This window comes from Homarus americanus, unplaced genomic scaffold (assembly GCF_018991925.1).
Source record: "Homarus americanus isolate GMGI-L3 unplaced genomic scaffold, GMGI_Hamer_2.0 scaffold21314, whole genome shotgun sequence".
In the NCBI taxonomy this organism is placed as follows: domain Eukaryota; kingdom Metazoa; phylum Arthropoda; class Malacostraca; order Decapoda; family Nephropidae; genus Homarus; species Homarus americanus.
Window position 1 is genome coordinate 2,056,814 of NW_024720811.1, and position 24,725 is coordinate 2,081,538.

Consider the following 24,725-nt stretch of genomic DNA (forward strand, 5'->3'; position numbering starts at 1 on the left):
GGTAATTTTCCATAAGCTGTGAGTTGTCATGTGCTGTTCACGTGAGGGGAAATTCCTCTATCAGAAGGTCGACCTTGAGATTGTAGGGTTAGCCACCTCCCTTCACTTGAGTCTCACGAGAATCGGACGGGTGACTTAACTCCGTCAAGCTGAGCCCCGTCCTTACCTAACACTCACAGCTTACTGTGTTAAATACGGTGCTCTTACTCATAGCCTGTGACCTTTTGAGTTTATCAAGAAATGGACAAAAGACCGTTTGGGTTTGTGACTTAACCTCAACTTATTTATATACAAGCCAAGTTAAAAGGGAACTCTACTCAAAGCTTACATAGGTGTGTCTGTATGTGGGTGTGTCTGTATGTGGGTGTGTCTGTATGTGGGTGTGTCTGTATGTGGGTGTGTCTGTATGTGGGTGTGTCTGTGTGTGTCTGTATGTGGGGTGTGTCTGTATGTGTGTCTGTATGTGGGTGTCTGTATGTGGATGTGTCTGTATGTGGGTGTGTCTGTATGTGGTGTGTCTGTATGTGGGTGTGTCTGTATGTGGGTGTGTCTGTATGTGTGGGTGTGTCTGTATGTGGGTGTGTCTGTATGTGGGGTGTGTCTGTATGGGTGTGTCTGTATGTGGGTCTGTATGTGGTGTGTCTGTATGTGGGTGTGTCATGTATGTGGGTTGTGTATGTACGTGGGGGTGTCTGTATGTGGGTGTGTCTACGTGGGTGTGTCTGTACGTGGGGGTGTCTGTATGTGGGTGTCGTGGGTCTCTGTTGTACGTGGGGGTGTCTGTATGTGGTGTGTGTTTGTACGTGGGGTGTCTGTATGTGGGTGTGTCATGTACGTCGGTGTATGTACGTGGTGGTGTCTGTATGTGGGTGGGTCGTACGTGGGTCTCGTGTATGTACGTGGTGGTGTCTGTATGTGGGTGTGTCATGTACGTGGGTCTCGTGTATGTACGTGGGGGTGTCTGTATGTGGGTGTGTAAACCTATGAATACCTATGCATAAATAAGCTGCCAAAGAACGTTTAATAAAGTTTTCCTAAGCGACAACAAGGTGAAGACATCATGGACACGGTTTTACATATTTTCACAAGCGTCAGAAGGAGGATAGGCGAGGCATTAACATTTTCCCGAGCATCACAATAATAATGACGACAAAGTTATTTTTTTTTTGTATTTTGGGCCAGCGTTAATAGTAGAACAACTTACGAAAGCAACACAAGAAAAGTAAACACAGTCCTTTAGTCTCTCTCTCTCTTTTCTTTTTTACAAGGACACAAGTACAGTGTCAGGACACCTTTGTGGGTTATTTCATGAAAGAGTTGTCGAGGAAGGCAACAGGTGTTAGGAGCTAAAAGAGAGACACACACACACACACACACACACACACACACACACACACACACGTATAGATATACTGGTACCCTGTTGTTGTGTTATAGAGACAAAGAGGTATGCACTAAGGGAAGAAACCGCGGTATCTGAGTGCTTGATTGGCTGACCAGTATGAGAGGAGTTATAATGAAATGAGAGATTGGTGGGCAAAAATAACAAATAAAACAAATAATAAATAATAAAATATACTTATGGGGAAAAGTCGTTTCTTTTCACCACTAATTATATGCTTTACTTCACGCCATATGTTTGTTTTGACCTAAACACCCACAAATATGCCCAGCGCCATTAACCCCTTGTGTGGTCTTTATGTCAGTGACGCTCAGTAGTGGAAGGGTTAAGGGCCCACAACCAATCCCACTACCCCTCTCACACTGCCAGGCGCCACTCTCACCCATCAGGCGTCCTCTCACACTGCCAGGCGTCCTCTCACTTGCCAGGCGCCCTCTCACACCGCCAGGCGCCCCTCTCACTTGCCAGGCGCCCCCTCTCACACTGCCAGGCCCTCTCACACTGCCAGGCGCCCTCTCACACCGCCAGGCGCCCTCTCACACTGCCAGGCGCCACTCACCCATCAGGCGCCTCACACTGCCAGGCGCCCTCTCACACTGCCAGGCGCCACTCACACACTGCCAGGCGCCACTCACCTGCCAGGCGCCACTCTCACCCATCAGGCGCCCCTCTCACACTGCCAGGCGTCCCTTCCCACACTGCCAGGCGCCCTCCCTCACACTGCCAGGCGCCCTCTCACCTGCCAGGCGCCCTCTCACACTGCCAGGCGCCCTCTCACACCGCCAGGCGCCCCTCTCACACTGCCAGGCGCCCCTCTACCTGTATCGTAAAGCCAAATGAGTTATTCTCCTTCTCGACGATGATGGTGCGTCTTCGTCTGTCCTCCTCCGGCCGGGTGACGCACACACGGTCACCCACCATCCTCTCCAGGATCTGTGTCTGTCGGGGGAAGAACACCAAGGTTAGGTTTAGGTTTAGGTTTAGGAAGGTTAAGTTAGGTTTAGTAAGGTTAGGTTTAGTAAGATCAGGTTAGGTTTAGTAAGGTCAGGTTGTTTAGGAAGTTTTAGGTTTAGTAAGTCAGGTTAGGTTTAGTAAGTTTAGGTTAGGTTTAGTAAGGTCAGGTTAGTTAGGTAAAGGTCAGGTTAGGTTTAGGAATGTTGTTAGGTTTAGTAAGGTTAGGTTAGGTTAGTTTAGGTTAGGTTTAGTAAGATCAGGTAGGGTTTAGTAAGGTCAGGTTAGGTTTAGAAAGTTGGTAGGTTTAGTGTAAGGTTAGGTTGTTTAGTAGTTTAGGTTAGGTTAGTAAGGCGTTAGGTTTGGCTGTTGTAGGTTTAGTAAGGTTAGGTTAGGTTTAGTAAGTTTAGGTTAGGTTTAGTAAGGTCAGGTTAGGTTTAGTAAGGTCAGGTTAGGTTTAGTAAGGTGGGTTAGGTTTAGTAAGGGTCAGGTTAGGTTTAGTAAGTTTAGGTTAGGTTTAGTAAGTTTAGGTTAGGTTTAGTAAGGCCAAGTCATTACACAGGTGAAATAGTTATAATCGGATAATCTTCAGATAATCCCACAAAAATCGATAAACCACAAAAAAAGAGTCCAGGGAAGATTTACCCCTGACAACATAAACAAACGACTCCACCAGCACTATTGGGAAGGTCTTGAAGCACTTGAGATGTCTTCTGAGGAGAGTAAACACGAGAGACGAATGACCAACAACACTGACAGTATCTTGAAATTTTTCCTTCCATGACATAGTGGAGTGTGAGGTATGGTGGCAGATGTCATGTGTGAGGTATGGTGGCAGGTGTCATGTGTGAGGTATGGTGGCAGGTGTCATGTGTGAGGTATGGTGGCAGGTGTCATGTGTGAGGTATGGTGGCAGGTGTCATGACATATCCAATGATGATGAGCAGAGGTGTCATATAGGTGTCATACGGGTAGATAATGTAAGAGGTGTGTTTATACTTGAGTTACAGCTTAAAGAATTCAAAGTTAGAAGACAAAATCATACTGAGATACGTTCAGTTAACATAGACTATTTCTAAAGATTCTGTATGTTAATTTTGTCTCCTAACTGGTGCTAAGTGAGCGTATCTAGTTAAGGTAGAGTCTGAGTATAATTTTGTCTCCTAACTGGTGCTAAGTGAACGTATCTAGTTAAGGTAGAGTCTGAGTATAATTTTGTTCCCTAACTGGTGCTAAGTGAACGTATCTAGTTAAGGTAGAGTCTCAGTATAATTTTGTCTCCTAACTGGTGCTAAGTGAACGTATCTAGTTAAGGTAGAGTCTCAGTATAATTTTGTCTCCTAACTGGTGCTAAGTGAACGTATCTAGTTAAAGGTAGAGTCTGAGTATAATTGGGCTGTTGTGATTGTTAAGTCAAGCCTACGATACATTCTTACATCTTCAGTTAACCAGGAAATATTCATCTCACGAGCCTTTGTGATGCAGGGTGAGGGTTCATTTGGCTGTCACTCAAGGTGTGTGCGTGTGTGTTAACGACCCACCAACCATCTTACACCAGTACCGGGAGGCTTACCTGAGGCGGGTTCATTTTCTACCTCACACCTACACACAGAGGGAGAGAGCATATATGTGTTGTATTGGTGGTATAATAACACAACAACAGACACTATAATCCTCGTGGTGGTATTGGCTTATAATCTGTTGTGGCTGATACCCCTGAGTCCTGCCTACGTGCCATTCCTGCCTAGGGTTGGGTTGTTAGGACGTAATATAACCTTACCTAACCTAACCAAGCCCCAAACGCCCGTCCACTCATCCAACAAAACACCTGCCCTCTAATTGAACTATACTGCACACCGTTCGACTAAACCTAACCCATAATAGATCGAGTCATTAAAAAACAAACATGACGCAAGAGAGATAAACATTATTATTTGTGCGTAAAAACTAAATCCAATTTTTTACCGCCAATTATTTTTTTAGTTCGCCAGTCTCGTCTCTCACGGGTCAGAGGAACGTTCAATAGATTACTCTCGGGGCTAAACTCCCGGGGCGCTGGTCACTTTTTTTATTCTTTTTATACTATTTTTTTATCTCATATCTGTAAATATCCACTGTCGATAGGAGAAAAAAAATATATACTTAAATGTACTGAGAGTGTCTGTACAGTATATCGACCATAGTTTCACATCATATCACTTAGTACCTTTAAATATGATAAAATTAACTTATTAAACCAATCTAAGTTTACCTAATACCGTGTTTTAATATATTTCAGTTAAATTAAATAAAGTTAGATAGATTAGATAGAGTTTGATTGGTTTATTTTGCCTATTTTAAAAGACGTACTTGATACCTCGGCCACCATGACAGATCCGTGAATACAAAACAATATTGTATTGTTTGGAAACATATATTATCAATTTACCTTTACCAGACACCAGATAAATGTAAATTCCGATGAAATAATTAAATACTATTCTAGAAGTTCGTCATGGTAGTAGTAGCAGTAGTTTACAGGAGACTATTACCATAAATGGGCCTCTTTACTGTCGGTATTTCAGCAATGGATATCTGTTGTGTAAGTATATGACGACAGGGAACTAGTCTCTTGCTTACCCGCTCCAAGCTCTGAGAGAGAGAGAGGGGGGATAAAGGGATACAACCTCCATGTGAGTGACGGTGACCGAAAAATCCCTCACACGCGAAAAATACCTCCAGACAAGTCAGAAAAGGCTGAAAATACGCATCCATATAAAACAAAACATTCTCCATCACCAGGCCTGAGAACTGAGTGTGCCGAATTTAAGTATAATGAATGAATGTGTTTTGCTATCAGGCCACCCCCACCCCTCCCTACATCAGGGCCACCACTCCCCCACCCAGGGCCACCCCACCCTCCCACATCTGGCCACCCACCTACCCAGGGCACCCACCCCTCCCTCTAGCCACCCCACCCCTCCCTCCAGGGCCACCCCACACTCCCTCCCTACATCCAGGGCCACCCAACACCTCACACACCCCGCAGCTCCAGGGCCATCCCACAACCCCTCCCCACCTCCATGGCCACCCCACAACCCCTCCCCACCTCCAGGGCCACCCCACAACCCCTCCCTCACCTCCAGGGCCACCCCACACCTCCTCCCTCACCTCCAGGGCCACCCCACACCTCCTCCCTCACCTCCAGGGCCACCCCACAACCCTCCCTCACCTCCAGGCCACCCCACAACCCTCCCTCACCTCCAGGGCCACCCCACCCCCCCACCTCCAGGCCACCCCACAACCCCACTCACCTCCAGGGCCATCCCACCCTCCTCTCCTCCCTCAGGGCCACCCCACACCCTCCCCTCACCTCCAGGGCCACCCCACAACCCTCCCCACCTCCAGGCACCCACACCTCCCTCACCTCCAGGGCCACCCCACACCCTCCCTCACCTCCAGGCCACCCCACAACCCCTCCCCACCTCCAGGGCCACCCCACACCTCCCTCACCTCCAGGGCCACCCCACAACCCTCCACTCACCTCCAGGCCATCCCCACCTCCTCTCCTCACCTAGGGCCACCCCAACCCTCCCTCACCTCCGGCCACCCCCACCCTCCCTCACCTCAGGGCCCCCACCCCCTCACCTCCAGGCCACCCCACAACCCTCCCCTCACCTCCAGGGCCACCCCAACCCTCCCTCACCTCCAGGGCCACCCCACACCTCCCTCACCTCCAGGGCCACCCCACCTCCTCTCCTCTCCTCCAGGCCACCCCACCTCCTCCCTCACCTCCAGGGCCACCCCACACCTCCCCCTCACCTCCAGGGCCACCCCACACCTCCTCTCCTCACCTCCAGGGCCACCCCACAACCCTCCCCACCTCCAGGGCCACCCCACAACCCCTCCCCTCACCTCCAGGGCCACCCCACACCTACTCTCCCTCCCTCCAGGGCCACCCCACACCTCCTCTCCTCACCTCCAGGCCCCCCCACACCTCCTCCCCCACCTCCAGGCCACCCCACACCTCCTCCCTCACCTCCAGGGGCCACCCCACACCCCTTTCACCACCTACTAGCCAAGCTACCCTCATTGTTCACACAACACACACACACACACACACACACACACACAAACCTTTAACGCCATATGGTTTCAACTGTTGGTGGAGTTTATGAGTAGTAAGGATTATCTTATTAACGAATGATTGAGTTAATGTTGGGTAAGGTTTCCCGAGCCCTGACAGCATATTGTTATTGACTTCTCTTTTATGTACTGTAAGTCCATAAGGGGAAACGTGTAGTATAAAATATATGATATAAAGAAATTGTTGATATACGGAAAGAAAGACAAGAAAAGAAAAGAAAAGATATGACACGTACACCCTCACTACCGTACCTGACCCGACACACGTGACCTGAGAGCAAAAAGGGTTGACCCCTGAGCCCTTTGGGGATTGACCTGCTACCTGGGACTACCTAGAGCTATTTGAGGCTACCGGGAGCTATCTGAGACTACCTGGAGTTACCTAAAGATACCGGGAACTTCCTGAAGCTACCTGAGGCTACCTGGAGCTACTTGAGAATACCTGGAATTAATTAAGGGTACCTGGAACTACTCGTGGCTATATACCTGGCAAATCATTAATATAGTTAAGGTCAAATGTTTAGGAGTTTTAATTACGGTTATTTTACTTTAGTTGATATATTATTCAGCTATACGAACCTTGATGTATATACTGTATAAAGTTTTCCATATACAGTATACATATGAATATACTGTATACTGTTATACATATGCATTCTAAATACCGAAAACAGAAAAACTGACTTATAACACCGAAAACATAAAAAACCCGACTTTAAACACCGAAAACAGATAAAACCCCGACTTCAAACACCGAAAACATAAAACCCGGACTTTAAACACCGAAAACAAAACCCGATAAACACCGGAAAAAAAAACCCGACTTTAAACACCGAAAACATAAAACCCGAAAACTCAATTCTAAATAACACAATAATTACTTTGAAAACAAAAACAGTAATTAAGTAACAGATCCCAATTAATACCAAAGTTAATTAACCTACATCCAGAACATTATAATTAACCAGTCGATCTAACTAATCCATCGCCAAAAAAAAGGAATTCCCATCAAGTATTCGCGCCAAATTAAACCTTCCAAAATCCACAAAATTCGCGCCCAAATCCACAATAAATTCGCGCCAAAATCCACAATAAATTCGCACCAAAATCCACAATAAATTCGCGCCAAAATCCACAATAAATTCGCGCCAAAATCCACAATAAATTCGCGCCAAAATCCACAATAAATCTCTGCAGTGTTTCAATTAATCCTACACTGACCCTTTTGTTAGTATACCGCCCCAGATATACTGTTACTATTATTGAATATTTCAATAATGGATATACTGTATAAACACTTTAATGTATATACTAAAATGGCAGCGTGTAGGTAGTCTGGTAATAACCTCCTGTGCTTGTGGTTAGATTCCTGTGCTTGTGTGTCTGGTAGCCTATAGCCTCCCTGAGTCGCAGTAGACATCAGCAGAGGTAGTCTTAAAGGGGTGTATACCACAGCGACAGGCTAGGCTGGGGGGGGTCGTCGCTAACCCCTCTCTCTCCCCCCCACCTCACCCCTCCCCCCCACCTACCACCCTACCGCGGCCTACCAACCTACCTCCACCAAGAACCACTACCACAACACACACCAACAACCACAATGACCACTACCACACACACCATCAACTACAACAACCATTATCATGAAGACGAACAACCATCACCACTACACACATCAATAACCACAACAACCACTATCACATAGAATAACAACCCCAACAACCAATATGACTGACTAACAACCACCACCATTACCACCACACACCAATAACCACAACAACAACCATTACCAAAAATATCAACAACCATTATCACAACCAACAACAATCAAATGAACAACAAGAATTTCCATTTATTATTGTTGTTGGTAGTGGTGGTTGTGAATAATTAATGGTTGTTGTTGGTGTGGTGGTTATTGTTGGTGCTTATGGCAGTAGTTGTTATTTCCGGTTGTGGTAGCTGTTATTTAGAGGGTTGTAGTATTTACTGTTGTTGGTGGTTGTGGCAAGAACGAAACCCCGGGAGAAACGAACCCGATGGTGAACGAATCAACGAACCCAGGAGGAACGAAACCCGAAAAAAAACCGAATAAGCAGTTGGGTGAACGAATTCGGGGAAAAACAAACTAATGGAATCGAACCAAAGGAGGAGGAGGTGGAGAGGAGAAGAGGGAGGGAAGGAGAAGGATAAGAGAGAGAAGAAGGAGGCCAGAAGGGAGAAGAGAGAGAAGAGGAAGTAGAAGGAAAGGAAGGAAGGAAAAGGGCGGGCAGGAGAGAGGGAGAGGAGAAAGAGAAGAAGTGCGGAAGGGGGTAAGGGTGGGAGGAGGAAGGAGGAAGAAGAGAGGAAGGAGGAGGAAGAAGGAAGGAGGAGGAAGAAGGAAGAAGAGAGGAAGGAGGAACGAGTGGTTATTGTAGCAGCGATGTTTGTTGGCCATTTTGTTAAGTTTTTGAACATGGCCGTGGTGACACCCTCTCTGTGCTCCCTGATGTGCATACAAAGGCGGGCACAAGCTGAGAGAGAGAGAGAGAGAGAGAGAGAGAGAGAGAGAGAGATAAAACACCACCAGTAACATCAGAAACAAACTAGAGAAAAAATATCAGAAAACATTAAAAACCACACACAGGTACACAGCAAAATACACGATAAAGTTATTTTTCTTTACCGAGAATATCTGGTTTGAGTATGACCTGTGAAGGGCTTGACCTGTACCCGGAAGCCGTGAGAGCAGCAACAACAACAACAATAATAACAATAAGAGCAATAACAACAATAATAATATCAACGATAATAAGACCAATAATAACACATTAATAATAATAATGTAATAATAATAATAAAACAATAATATTAAAAATAAAATCAACATACCCATTCACAAGAGCCTCAAAAGTTCACCGTTCAACAATAAGTGAGCAGTGAGTATTACACAGTACACTGGGACAACGAGTGTACAGTACAGTACATACTTAACTGTTTCCTCCGTCAATTTTACAGTGCGTTATTATTTTCATCCCCAGTACATTATTATTATTGTTTAAATTTGTTTTTATTATTATTATTGATGTTATTATTATTGTTATTATTTATTATTATTTTTATTATTATCCACTCAACAGGGAAACATCTCGGGGGAATTATAGTCCAGCTGATGTGTGTGTGTGTGTGTGTGTGTGTGTGTGTGACTGTGTATGTATGTCTGTATGTCACACACACACAAGAAGCGGCAATGTTAAATAATATATGATGATACATGAGCCTGCAGACCCCTTCCCAGCCAGCCAGCCGGAGCTCTCGCCACCCCACCATAACAACACTTATCATTCCAATACCACAAACACACAACTTATTCCACTTATTCATAAACCACAAACCAAACCTAAAACCCTTAAAAAGTATTATAGTTCTCGATATTTAAACCAACATAAACCAAAACCGTGTAAAAATAAACCTTCCTGTGGGTTTTTTTTGGGGGGTGATATATTTTCGCCACAAATATAGGTTTTTTTTTATGGGGTTTACTGGATATTAAACATAGGTCGCTTTTGTGAGAGAATTCAATCTGCTGTGTGTGTGTGTGGTGTGTATGTGTTGTAGACCTGTGTGTGTGTGTATGTGTGGACCTTTGTGTGTACAGTATGTGTGTATTACTCTTATTACGTGTGTATGTACAGTATGTAGGTAAGTATGAACACATCACGGCCCAAACTACAGTAAAAAAAAATAAAATAAAAATAAAAATTACACCTAACGAATTTTCGACAGTAACTCACAATAAGAGTTTTTAGTTAAGTTAGCCCGTGTAATAAAACTTGTTGACAGATTACAGCTATAAGGCTCACAGTCAAAGGCTTATAGTGATGATAACTATGATATCAAGGTTATTTCTACGCCAGGATAACGCCACGATAACCGAAACATTAACCACGCATTGCTATTTCTATGACAGCTTAACCTTACGATCCAGAACGTATGGCGGAATGGTTATTGTATTCAACTGGTGGGTCAATTGTTACCTTGGTTCGATTCTCCCTTGAGTGTGGAAGATTACGGATCAATACCCCCCCGTTTGAGCTAGAATGGGTATAGGATAACCGGATACCCGTCGGATTACCATAAAAAAAAAACACCTTAACCGGATCATATAACTCAATGAATCTTTGTACGTATTAACATGACAATGGTTGATGTCATGTTGATGTGTTTGGGCCGAGAGAGAGATGATTATCTGGTTGATGATGTTGATGTTAGAATGTTGATGTTAGAATGTTGATGTTAGAATGTATTGTTGTACATGTTTTATAATTAACATTACTGTGTTGATGCTATAATGTAATACTTTACTTGTGTTAACATTATATGAACAGTATAATTATAACACACACACACACACACACACACACTATACTTAAATATATATATATATAAACCTACACACCTGACTCACACATATATAACAGGTGAGGAGGTCAACCTTTCCTATAAGTATCGTACTCTGGGGTATATTATTGTACTCGAAGGGTAAATTATCGTACTCAGGGGGTAAATTATCGTACTCAGGGGGGTAAATTATCGTACTCAGGGGGTAAATTATCGTACTCAGGGGGTAAATTATCGTACTCAGGGGTATACTATCATACTCAAGACGTAACTACCGTGCTCAGGGGTAAACTATCGTACTCAGGGGGTAAATTATCGTACTCAGGGGGTAAATTATTGTACTCAGGAAGTAACTATCGTACTCGGGGGTAAATTATCCTACTCAAAGGGTAAATTATCGTACTCAGGGGTATACTATCATACTCAAGACGTAACTATCGTACTCAGGGGTAAACTATCGTACTCATGAGGTAAATTATCGTACTCAGGAGGTAAACTATCGTACTCAGATGGTAACTGGGTTACGTTACCGTACTCACAAGGTTAAGGCATTGACGGGCTTCCCCTTAACCAACACAGAGGCCACTAACAAGGTTAATGCCGACGCTTGACCCAACGTACAGGAGTATTATCCACTTAGCGTTGACTATATGTGATGGCGTTGACGGTACGATCTGACGGCGTTGACAGGAGGGACCCGACAGCTCTGACAGATAGCAACTGACGGCTGTAACAGGGGACAGCTGACGCGGGGCTGACAGTCAGGAACCTCATTCATAATATATGTTATTACGGAGAGTAGCAGTGACCCCCCATTGCTCCTCTTCCTCCCTCACCTCTTCTCCTCCTCCCTCACCCTCTTCCCCTCTGTCCTCCCTCTCCTCCTCCCTCACCCCTCTTCCCCTCTGTCCTCCTCTTCCTCCTCCCTCACCCTTCTTTCCCTCTGTCCTCCCTCTCCTCCTCCCTCACCCTCTTTCCCTGTCCCCCTCTTCCTCCTCCCTCACCCTCTTCCCCTCTGTCCTCCCTCTCTTCCTCCTCCCTCACCCTCTTCCTCCTCCTCACCCTCTTCCCCTCTGTCCTCCCTCACCCTCTTTCTCTGTCTCCTCTTCTCCTCCCTCACCCTCTTTCCCTTGTCCCCCTCTTTCCTCCTCCCTCACTCTTCCCTCTTCTGTCCTCCCTCTTCCTCCTCCCTCACCTTTCTCCCTCTGTCCTCTTCCTCCTCCTCACCCTCTTTCCCTTGTCCCCCTCTTCCTCCTCCCTCACCCCTCTTCCCCCTGTCCTCCCTCTTCCTCCTCCCCTCACCCTCTCTTCCCCTGTCTCCTCCCTCTTCCTCCCTCCCTCACCCTCTTTCCCCTGTCCTCCCTCTTCCTCCTCCCCTCACCCTCTTTCTCCTCCTCCCTCACCCTCTTCCCCTCTGTCCCCTCTTCCTCCTCCCTCACCCCTCTTCCCTCTGTCCCTCTTCCTCCTCCCTCACCCTCTTTCCTGTCCCCCTCTTTTCCTCCTCCCTCTGTCCTCCCTCTTCCTCCTCCCTCACCTCTTCCCCTCTGTCCTCCTCCTCACCCTTCTTCCCCCTCTGTCCTCCCTCTTCCTCCCTCCCTCACCCTCTTCCCCTCTGTCCCCCTTCTTTTCCCTCTGTCTCCTCCCTCATCTCTGTCGCTCTTCCTCTGCCCTCTCTTTTTCTCCTCCATTTCTTCTTTTCCTTTATTCCTCTTTCCCTTCAGCCTTACACTCCCCTCCTTCTATTTTCCTTCTTCCCTTCCTCCCCCCTCTTTCTTTATTCACCCCTTTTCATGCCTTCCCCTCTCAAACCTCCCTTTATCTCCCTTCCCCTTTCTTTCCTATCCCCACTTCCTCCCTTTCCTTCTCCCATTCCCCACTTGTTATCCTCTGCTAATCTCCCTCCCCTGTACGCCACTTCTCTCTCTCTCTCTCTCTCCCTTCTTTCTCTTCCTACACACTTCTTCTTCCTTTTATTATTTTTCCTTTCTCCTCCCTCTCTTTTCCTCTTCTCCTCTCTCTCTTTGTTTTTCCTCTTCCTCCTCCTCCGGTCTCTCTCTCTTCTGTCTTCCCCTTCTTTTCCGTCTCTCTCCCTCTCTGTCTCTTTGTTTGCCTTTCCTCATTCCTCTTCCTTCTTCCCCCACCGAGCTTGGACAATGCACGCCAACACTGTCCCCTTCCTCCTCCACTGCAGCGAGGGGAGGGGAGGGAGGTAGGGAGAGGGGGGTAGAGGGAGAGGGGGGAGGAGGGAGAGGGAGGGGGAGGAGGGAGAGGGGGGGAGAGGAGGGTGGGAAGGGGTAGTCGACCATTACATGAGGGTGTTAAAGCTTCTCCTCCTCTCTGCAAAGAGAAGGGAGGGGAGGGAGGGAGGGAGGGGGAGGGAGAGTGTTGGAAGTATTGTGTCCTACTTCTCCGGTGGGGTAAGGAGTGAGGAGGAGGAAGAATAGGATGAAGAGAGGGAAGGATAGGATGAGGAGGAGGAGGAGGAAGGATAGATGAGGAGGAGGAGGAAGGATAGGATGAGGAGGGAGGAGAAGGAAAGGAGGAGGAGGAGGAAGGATAGGATGAAGAGGGAGGAGAAGGATGGGTGAGGAGGAGGAGGAGGAAGGATAGGGATGAGGAGGAGGAGGAAGGAGGGATGAGGAGGAGGAGGAGGAGGGAGGAGGAGGAAGGAGAGGAGGAGGAGGAGGGAAGATGGGATGAGGAGGAGGGAGGGAAGATGAAGAGGAGGAAGGATGGATGAGGAGGAGGAGGAGAGGAGGAGGGAGGGATGAGGGAGGAGGGAAGGTGGTGAGGGAGGAGGAGGGGAGGATGGAGGAGGAGGGGAGGGAAGGATGGTGAGGGGAAGGATGAGTGAGAGGAGGAGGAGGAGGGAGGATGAGGAGGAGGAAGGAGGAGGGATGAGGGAGGAGGAAGGAAGGAGGAGGAGGATAGGATGGTGCTCTGGTGAATTAGCTTGAACACATTTTCTTTTCTGTGTCTGTGCTCTGTCGTGTGTCTGTGTTTGTGTGTGTACATCTATCCACCTGTCTATATGTCTGTAAAACCAAGTAAAAGGCAGAGAGAGAGGAGAGAGGGGGGGGGGGGGGAGAGGAGAGAGAGAGAGAGAGAGAGAGAGAGAGTCTTAGGCGGGTCATGACTAACCTGAAGGAGATCATTAACCACACACCCTGCAGCAGGAGGAACCGAAGGTGACGACGACCTACATCACCTCAGGTCGAGTTAACTGTGTTGTTGTCATAGATGGATAGTTGGATGGATGGATGGATAGATAGATGGATGGATAGTTGGATGGATAGATAGTTGGATAGATAGATAGATAGTGATAAATAGATATAGTCAGATACATACATACATAGGTAGATATATAGACAAACAAGAGAGAGAGAGAGAGAGAGAGAGAGAGAGAGAGAGAGAGAGAGAGACTACACCAGCAGTTGAGTGATTAACAGTGCAGATTGAGGGCGGACTGTTGACCGCTACCTGGCCAGTGAGTAATTATGGGGCTGAGTGAGGAGTTAGGAGGTGAGTGGAGGAGTGAGTGGAGTGAGTGAGTGAGTGAGAGGGTGTGTGAGTGAGTGAGGGAGGGTGTGTGAGGAGTGAGTGAGGAGGTGTGGAGGAGTGAGTCAGTGAGGAGGAGTGAGTGAGTGAGGAGTGAGTGAGTGAGTGAGAGGGTGAGAGTGAGTGAGGGGTGAGGAGTGAGAGTGGCGAGTTAATTCTTCAGATACTCTATACTTCTCACACAAGCTGCATGGTCCACTTACATGTATAGACACCACATAAAGCAATTACAAATACTAACCTAACCTAACTTAACCTAACTTAACTTAACCCAACCTAACCCAACCCAACTAACCTAACCTAACTTAACCCAATCCTAACTTCTTAACCTAGCCTAACTTAACTTAACTCTAACGTAACTCAACCTAACCCAGCCTAATCTTAACTTAATCCTAACGGTAACCCAATCTTAACCTAGCTTAACCTTAACTTAACGTAATCTCTAACCTAACTTAACTTAACGTAACCTAACTTTAACTCAGCTCAATCTCTAACCTAACTTAGCCTGATCTTGACCCAACTTAGCCTCAATCCTAATCTAACTTTAGCTCAACTTAACCAACCAGCTGACCAAGTTTAACAAAATTGCTCAACTAGTTTTAAAGTTTTGTGTGTGTGTGTGTGTGTGTGTGTGTGTGTGTGTGTGTGTGTGTGTGTGTGTGTGTGTGTGTGTTTGTTCGTGTTTAAAGGTCTTGTTTGGTCAGTTGTCAACCCGTTTTGTTTATGTTATCATTGCGGCTGTGTTTAGTTTTATGGTAACTGTTGCTTCTAGTCACACACACACACACACACACACACACACACACACACACACACACACACACACACACACACACACACACACACATCCAATTCCCTTTTATCTCCTCCTCTTACTCTCTCACCTTCCTCCCCTCACTGCCCTTTAACTATTACTTCCTTCCTCCCCTTCCTTCCCCTTCCTCCCTCCCTCCTTCACCTGGTCACTAGGGTCGTCGACCAGTACCCGTACAACTGACCTGCCCTTTACTGTCTGGTCGATACTCGTGAGTCATGTGGGTGAGGGAAGGGAGGGGAGGGGGGAGGTGAGGGAGGGCGAGGGGGTGGTGATGGAGGGTGAGGGGGTCAGTGAGGGGGAGGGGGGGAGGGGTGGGAGAGAAGGGCGAGGGGGTGGGTGGGGAGGGCAGGAGGGAGGGGCAGGAGGGAGGAGGGTAACGGGTTGGGGAGGGAGGGTAAAGGGTGGGGAGGAGGGGTAAGGGGTGGGAGGAGAAAGTGTGAGGGAGGGTGTAGAGGAGGGGAGGGTGGGGGGAAGGGGGGGTGGAGAAAAAGGAGGGGTGTGAGGGAAGGAGGGGGTGAGGAAGGTGGAGGGGAAGGAGGTGGAGGGGAAGGAGGGTGGAGGTGGAGGTGATAGAGTCATTTCATAATCCTGATTCCTGGAGGTAATTTGCATATATTGCGTAAGCCTTCCTCCCTCCCTCCCTCCTTAATCTCTTTTTACCTCCTCCTTCCTTCATATTCCTCTTCTCACTCTCCTCCTTTACCTTCCTCTGCCTCTCTCTCTCTTTCTTTCTCACTTACTGTCTCTCTTTTTCACCTCCTCCTGCCTCTCTCTCTCTCTTTCTCACTTACTGTCTCTTTTACCTCCCCCTGCCTCTTCTCACTTACTGTCTCTCTTTTTACCTCCCCCTCTCTTTCTTACCTCTCTTCCTCTCTTTCTTGCCCCTATGTCTCTCCCTTTCTTTCTGTCTCTCTATCAAATATTTCTCCTCTTAATAATATAACTAATAACAACTCCCCTGTCAGCCTGTCTGTCAGTCTGCCAGTCAACTGTATGTGCTGTTAGGCCAGCTACTGTCTGTCTGTCTGTTTTATCCTCTTACTTCTCCTACCTGTCTATCTGTGTCTGTCTGTCTATCTCTTCTCTTGTTTAAATAGCCTGTCAGTCTGTCAATAATCCTGCCAACTATCAAGCATTCTGTCAACTGTGTACCATCTTGTCAACTGTGTACCATCTTGTCAACTGTCTACCATCCTGTCAACTGTCTATCATCCTGTCAACTGTCGACATGTTTATCAGCTTATAAATATCGCCAGTGTCTGTCAATCGATTACCAGTCTACCTGTCCAATCATCCAGTCTGTTGTGTGTGTGTCTGTCTATCTGTCTATTTTATTAAGAGTGTCTCGCATAACGAATAATTCCCCCACACACCAATAATTCCATCTCCCATATAACCTTACTTCAAGAGACTAATTCCGGCCATCACAGGAGAGGAGAGTAATGGAGAATCACACATTAAGAGACTTACGGCCCGCTATAAACGCTTGGATCCCCCTATAAACGTGGGAGTCGATGCTCTTTTGTTTTGTACCTTAACGCTCATGTCAACAGAGGCTGGGGGAAGAGTTTTGACCTTATGATATACGCAGTGATGATGATGTTAAGAGAATCAAGCGAAAAATTTAATAATAATAATAATAATAATAATAATAATAATAATAATAATAATAATAACGTACCAGTAATATTAACAAAAAACAATAAAAATAATAATAACACTACCAAAAACAATAACACCCCCACAACCACCACCACCCAAAACACAACTACAAGATTAATTACACTTTAATTATCGTAATATAAATAACAATTAAACGCAATAATTAACCCTTAGATGTTATTAATATACTAAACACATTTATTAACTTGATTACAAATTATATAAGCATTTCAGTCAGTCGTATAATTGACTGATGACTTAGTGCTATAATTAACTCATTAGCACCTGTAAGTCATTAGCATAATAATGACTGATGACTTACTAAAACAATTAAGTCATTAGCACCTGTAAGTCACCTTTACTACACTACTGCTACTATATGTATGAAGTTGCTTAAACACACAGAATTGCATATACTTTTAATACACTATTTTTATACACCAATTTTACCTCCCATACACCATACATTTTTTATCAAGTTTCATACAATTTATATACACTATTTTTACCTTCCATACACCATACATTTTTTTTTCTCCGACCAAAAAACAATAGTTGGTTAAAAAAAAAATATATAAATAAAACACCCAAAGATTTAAACACCAAACCGCTGAAGAAAAAAAAAAAACACCCACAATGTTTTATCTTTTATTCAGGAGGCAAAAAAAAAGTTGATATGAAAGTGAAAAATAAAAATCGAATAAAAAAAAAAACATATCTTTGCAAGTGGTACAACTGTGTGTGTGTGTGTGTGTGTGTGTGTGTGTGTGTGTGTATGCTCATAGATTAGTGTGTGCGTGTGTACGTGTGTGTGCGTGTTATACCACCTCCTCCAGCGTCAGACGTACTACCTCCCGTCTCACACCTGAAGTCAACGGTAAATAGGTGATATAGATATATATATTAATTTGGACAAGGTTAGGTTAGGTCAGGTCAAGTGATGAGAGGTGAGGTGAGGTTACATTAGGGTTAAGTTGGTAGGGTTAGATAAGGTTAAGTTAGGTTAGGTTAGGTTAGATAAGGTTAAGTTAGGTTGGGGTTAGGTTAGGTTAGGTTAGGTTGGGGTTAGGTTAGGTTAACTTAGGTGAGGTGTAGATTAGGTTAAATTAGGGTCTGTTAGGTCAGGTTAGGTTAGGTTAGGTTAAGTTGTTTAATCATCAAGTAAAAAATCATCTGGGGTGGTTAATGTTCAGGTGTTCCCGATATATTGATACAGGTGACAGCAACACCGTCAGTGATACGAGGAATAAGGAGTGTAATACAGGGAACTAACTCACCCCCCCCCTCTCTCTCCCCTCTCCACTCCCTCCACATCTCTCTCTCTCTCTCTCTCCTCCCCCCCTCTCTCTCTCTCTCTCTCTCTCTCTCTCTCCCTCTCTCTCTCTCTCTCTTTCTTTTTTTTGTCTTTCTCTCTCTCTCTCTCTCTCTTTCTTTTTCTGTCTTTCTCTCTTTGCTCCTTTCATCTCTCTCGCTCTCTACTGCCTCTCCTCACCTATCACCTTTATCCCTGTCTTATATTCTCTTAGCTTCCTCTCTTTCACGCACATTTCTCCCTCTTTACCTCTTTCTTTTTATTTTCTGTCTCTCAATTTTCTCTCTCTCTCTCTCTCTCTCTCTCTCTCTCTCTCTCTCTCTCTCTCTCTCACACACACACACACACACACTCTCTCTCTCTCTCTCTCTCTCTCTCTCATTTCCTCACGTATCAACGCACTGACTCATGACTAAACTTCCGTGACTCATTGACCAGAGAGAAATCAATCAACTGTGGTCAGGTGGTCATGGTCTTGTTCCCCTTACCCCCCTCACCCCTCACCACCTCCCTTCTCACCCCTCACCACCTCTTCCCCCCTCCTATCCTCTCCCCGCCCCCTTGCCTTCCCACCCCTCCCTTCCCCTCATCCCTCTTCGTTCTCAGAGTCATGTCTCTTTGTTGACTGTTCTCCATCCCTCCCTTCTCTCTCCCTCCCTCCCTTACCCCTCCCTCCTCCTCTCTCCTCCCCCTCCCTCCAGCCTCCACCTCCTCCTCTAGGCACTCCTTCCCTCCATTGTATAAATCATGAGGCATGTTCCCTCCTTACTGTGACCCCCCGCCCTCCTTCTTTCCCTCCATTGTGTTGCTTCCCTCCCTCCCTCACTCCCTCCTTCTTCCCTCAAATTAGGCTCTTCTCTAATCTCTTCTCACCACATTTCTCTCCTTCTCACCCTCACTCCTTCTAGACTTACAGAACTGCTGAATAAAATAAGAACGTTTTAGAAGTCCGTCAAATATATACACAGACATATAAACTCCACACATATCAACACACTCAGGAGGATTTTGTCAAGAATTAATATTAAATCGTTGACGAAAGGAATTTTGTTTAATAATAATAATAAAGTCAATCTGAACACCAACTGATATACAAACATCTCTACACAACACTAAAATATAAAACACATTTAAAACGTAACTTGAAATAAACCCTAAAACACACAAATAATCTATAAATCAAGTTATTTAAAAGATGTCACCACAGCGGAATGAGTTGATTTTTGTGTTGAAGATATGAAACATTTCTAAAAACATATCCAACATTCATCTGATGGTGACGAATTTAATTTTAAAACCTAAGATTAATCAGTGACACCAACTGGAGATATATTTAATACTTCTAAAAAATAATAATAATAATATCGCGTTTGGACAGATATTTTAACATTTCTGCTTTTGGTGAAATATTTTTAAAATTTCATCATAACTACGAAATTAAAACACACCTGGAAATATTATGTTAGAGGATATGTCGATAGAAACTATATAAATTCTATAAAAATATTACCGAGATAGAGATAGAAAGTGATTGAGAATAGAGAGAAAGATAAATAACTACAAAGGAGGTGAGAGACAGAGAAAGAGATAGAAAGAGAAAAACAGAGATTAAAAGAGAGAGAGATAGAAAACATAACTAGAGAGAATGGAGATTGAGAGGGGAGAGGTGCTGAGGAAGATGAGTAAAAAAAGAGAGGGGGAGGTGAGGGGGGGAGAAGAGGTAGGGAGTGTGAGAGTGGGACCAAACCCCCCCTCCACCCCCTCCCCTTTGACAGGTGCCATACTGTCAAGAACTGATGTTGGCCTCAGGGTGTGTTGGAGGGGGAGGAAAGGGGAAAGTAGGGAGGGGGTGAGGGGAATGGGTAGGGGGTGACGGTCTTAGCAGAGAGAGAGAGAGAGAGAGAGAGAGAGAGAGAGAGAGAGAGAGAGAGTAAAAAATCTCTCTTCAGCCTTCAATCATCCGGTTTAGCCAAGATCAGTCCATTAACCCCTTAGGTGGGGAGTAAGGCACCGAGGTGGCCACCCTGGGGATCACACGAGCAGGGCCACAGATGGAGGGCCACACGAAGAGGGCCAGACGAGGAGGGCCAGACGAGGAGATAAAATAGATAGATACAGACAGACAGATGTATTAACAGACATAGATAGATAAGGCGGATAACATTTCGCCACTGCAGTTGGGGCCAGTTGTCCGATCTTGCTGGGCTGCACCTTGGTTAAGTTAGGGTGCAGGAGTGGTGGTGCTGGCGGCCGTTTCTGCACCTTTAATATATTCACGCCAAGGTGGCCTTAGTGCCGGCCACCCTCCAACATCAGGGCCACCCATTATTATGTATGTATGTATGTATGAATGTGTGTGTGTGTGTGAGAGAGAGAGAGAGAGAGAGAGAGGTGTCATAATTATGTATGTATGCATGCGTGTGTGTGTGTGTTTGACTGAGAGAAAAAGAGAGTCAAACAGACAGACAGACAGATAATTCCACCTGCCGATGAAAATTTACCAAACGAATCACGGACTGAGAAATAAATAAATAAATAAATGAATAAAAATGAAACCCGAGTCTACCCTGTAAATAAAAACCCACATCTGGCGTATTTAAAAACCTTGGAGAATTACCCCTCATTATATCGTAAATAAAACCAAATTAAAAAATAAAAAATCTTAAACTAAAATAAAACACAGATCAACTTACGGTAGAAACATAAGATAATTTTCAGATCTGTTGTTACGATTCTCAAATGGTTTTAGTTCCCCGTTTGTTTTCTTCACGTATAAAAGAGGAATAAATTGAGGTTTGTTTTAATCTTTATTTATTCTTATGTTAATCGGAAGGTCGTGTTTTTATACTGTGTTCTGGGTTGGATTTTGTATAGTTAATGACAGGTTTGATATGGTGTCCTCCGTCAGTGGGTGAGTTAGGGAACGAGTAAGCGAGTGAGCAAGTGAGATTGAGTGAACGAGTAGGTGAGTAAGCGAGTAAAGGAGCGAGCTAGTGAGAGAATGAGAGAGATAGGAAGCGATTTAGCGAGTAAGAGAGTGAACCAGTGATCTAACCAAAATAACGCCCAGCCTCCAGTAATACCTCTGAAGGCGACACGACCCGTCCAATACACTCAGTCCAACACACAACTTTCCAAACCTCTACCGGTGTCTCGTCTGACCCTAATTTTTACCCCACAACTTTTCTAATATCACGCTACTTGCACCACTACCCCCCCCCCTACTACTACTACTACTACTACTTCTACTACTTGCACCACCTCCTCTACTACCGCTGCTGCTATGACTACTATTTGCACCACCTCCTCTACTACTACTTCTACTGCTGCTATGACTACTATTTGCACCACCTCCTCTACTACTACTTCTACTACTACTGCTGCTATGACTACTATTTGCACCACCTCCTCTACTACTACTGCTGCTATGACTACTACTTGCACCACCTCTACTACTGCTGCTATGACTACTACTTGCACCACCTCCTCTACTACTACTACTTCTACTACTACTATCACTTAAACAACTTTTTTTTTACCGTGGCCTCCAGCCTCCCCCAATAGCCACACCTTTGCAGCCATTTTATTACCTTAAAATTAAATATCCTAATACATAAGTAACTGTCCTGGCTGTGTTGAGTTAGTTGAGCCGCAGATCTATGCGGCATTCAGTGACTGTTGCCTCATTGTCGATATCTGCGACTGTTGTCGGCTTTGGGGCCGATGCTCTCGTTCTCCTGAAGCAAAGCAATGCAGACCTTATGACAAAGAAGGCTCGCTGTCCCAGCGTCCAGAATCCTCGAGAACTGACGTCCACACGGGCTTCGTTGGATGTGTTTGAAGTCCTGTGACGGAGGTTCTCGCCGTCCAATGGAAGGAGGGGCGGTTGCACCATGAAGTCGTGGCAGATTTCCTTCAGTAAATTTGCTGTGAGATCCCTTACTTCGTCATGCCTCATGCATACGAAGCACCCCTTTCTTGCACACCATGGCGTGGTCAATGTCATAAAATGAGCCACACACGCATTGGGAGGATAAACCTACGGGCCTACCGTACCTTAGAGCAATGGCATCTGTAAATTCTTGTTTATTAAGGATGAAGCCATTTGCCCTTATCGGTAACGTTGTTAGCCAGTTCGAGGCGACCACTTCTTGCGCTATAGCTACTTTTTTTTTCTTCAAGTTCTCCGGCAATTGCTGAAACAGTTGTTGCAGTTTATCACTTTGGGGTGTACTGCCGTTCTGTCTTAATGAGCCATCGAATCTTGTTTAATTCGTTGGTATCCACCTGACTTGCTGCTTTCTGAGCTTTTATGTGCCCAGTGAGAGCTGCCGTGAGCTTGACAGAGTTCTGGTGTTCTGTAGCGGCAAGCTCCACTGGATTAGTCAGTCCCATACCTCCTAGTCTCGTTAGTGCAAGGAGTGACCTTTCTGCTGGGGTTAAGTAAGGGTTTTTCACTAGTGTTGGGATAAAAGCGACATTGATGGCTTCTTCCAGAGGGCGGAGGAGAGGTCCGATATCAGGGATAGTACGCATAAGGTAGTTCCAGCGATGCTTGACTCCATGAGTGAATGCCCCAAAAGCCACATGTGGCTCTGTTAGCAATATCAGACAGAGCTTGGATTTCCTTCACCCACTCATTAATCTTTCCCGTTACGTACTCGGTCTTGAAGTCCTTCGTGCCATTTACCGCACCTACTGTAGGTGTCTTTGGCCGTCCTTTGTTATTTTGACCTCACTTCCACCGAACACCTCCATTGCCCGTTCATAGTGTTCTGGCTTCACAATGAGGAAGGACTTGCTGGCATTTGGATGGTACCCTATTAGTGGACCTCGTGTTGTTACCAGGTCCCACCACTTTTCCTGCTCCTGTTAGGTCATCAGCGTAAGCCACTTGCTTGACCTCGGTTTTTTCATATTTTATTCAATGTTGGAGCACGGACAGGCCTAGTGCGCACATTGCCAATGCGACAGGGTCCCCCTGTGTTGTTCCCTCAGTTAACTGTATGGTGATATCTCCTCTTGGAGCCTTGAAGCATGTTATATAGAGGTCTGATGGGTTCCTATAGTTGTTTTCAACATACAATGCAAAGCTTGGACACTTGATCTTGATGTTGTGCAGTGTAGCCTTGCGGTTGAGTATATTGAATGCGTTGGAAGCGTCAACCAGAAGTACTGCCTCACAACCACGCTGCTCAAATATCTTTCTCATGGCGTGAATGGCAGCTTCACCCCCAGCCTGGTGGCCAGCACATACTTGCAGGTTCCCTACAGCTGCCCTGACATCATCCTTTACCACCTCAATTATGCATTTTCCAATGATCCGTCTCAGCACTTCCCCCACTCCTATAGGCCTACATCCTGGATTTTTATCCAGGGGAATGAGGCGGCAGGCCGTCAGAGCACTGAGGTGATGGCAGCACGAGGTTGCTAGCTTTCTTGCATGGGCGGCGATGGCATTGCAGAGATCACTTGCTGCGGCACCAAACTTGTTAGTGATGAGGATGACTCTCCAACCGTCTGCATCCCGACCTGAAGGGCCAGCCCCTCCCTGTGTTTTCAGTGCTTATTCCACACCATCCCTCCTGTTATTTTGTCGAAGGTGACAGCGTTTAGAGGGATATAGGCTCCCTGGTACCTGATGCCTTCCTCTTCACTTGTAGGGGGATGTTTTTCCTTCAGTTGTTGTAATGTCTCTCTGTTTATTGGTAGAACACCACCGGAAGATTCCTCTGTGAGAGATCTTACCGCCAAGGACACTTTTCCCTCATGCATCTTGTTATTAAATTTTCTGGCAATATCATCGGTGTTTTGCTTTCCGTCTCCTATGAATTTTAGACTCCTGCAGTGTTCTTGCTTCACGTATGATATCATCCAAGGCCCCTTTCTGCCACATTTTCAATCTCCTATTCATTGCTGCCACATTTTCTTTACACTTAGACCTTGCGTGTGTCCTCTGACTGAATAGGTGGGGAGCTAGTGGGGCCAGGGGACTGTCGTGGGTGTGATCGTTTATGAGGCAAGTCATCTCCCAGATCATTTCTTTGGTGGCCGCGCACTTGGGGGGTTCAAAGAGGTTAGCTGGCGACCACCTGACCACTTCTGAGGAGACTTCTTTGACCCACCTCTCCGCATCGTCCCCCGAACAAGCCTTTCTAATTTGTTGACTGTATGTCATTCACCTCATGAACAGTATTTTCCGACTGAGTTGGTTCATCACTATCGTCCGACATGTCGTCCCTTTCCTACTTCTCACACAAATACAGGTTGTGCATTTCTGATTCTGGCCTGAACACTGACGAGCACATTTCCCAGCTATGATGTCGCACCACCTCCTGTAATACTACGGTACGGTCTGTTATTTCTCCTGTTACCTCGTGGTGGTGTTGAGTGTTGCTGTTGTGGTTGACTATTATTGACTGTTGTTGTTTGTTATTGTTATGGTTGAATGTTATTGCTTACTGTTGTTGTTGACCGTTACTGTTGACTGTTGTTACTGTTGACTGTTGTTCCACTCTGTTGTC

At 45.7% G+C, this 24,725-nt stretch overlaps 1 protein-coding gene across 2 annotated transcripts in view; it reads right to left on the reverse strand.

Moving 5' to 3' along the window:
* The window catches only part of LOC121861218 (GATA zinc finger domain-containing protein 10-like), a 76,630-nt gene that overhangs the window by 19,231 nt on the left and 32,674 nt on the right, over window positions 1-24,725 (reverse strand). For both annotated transcript variants that reach the window (XM_042358853.1, XM_042358852.1), the window contains exon 2: window positions 2,222-2,341. In XM_042358853.1, the coding sequence (XP_042214787.1) occupies window positions 2,222-2,341 (120 nt within the window). The remainder of the gene's footprint in view (window positions 1-2,221; window positions 2,342-24,725) is intronic.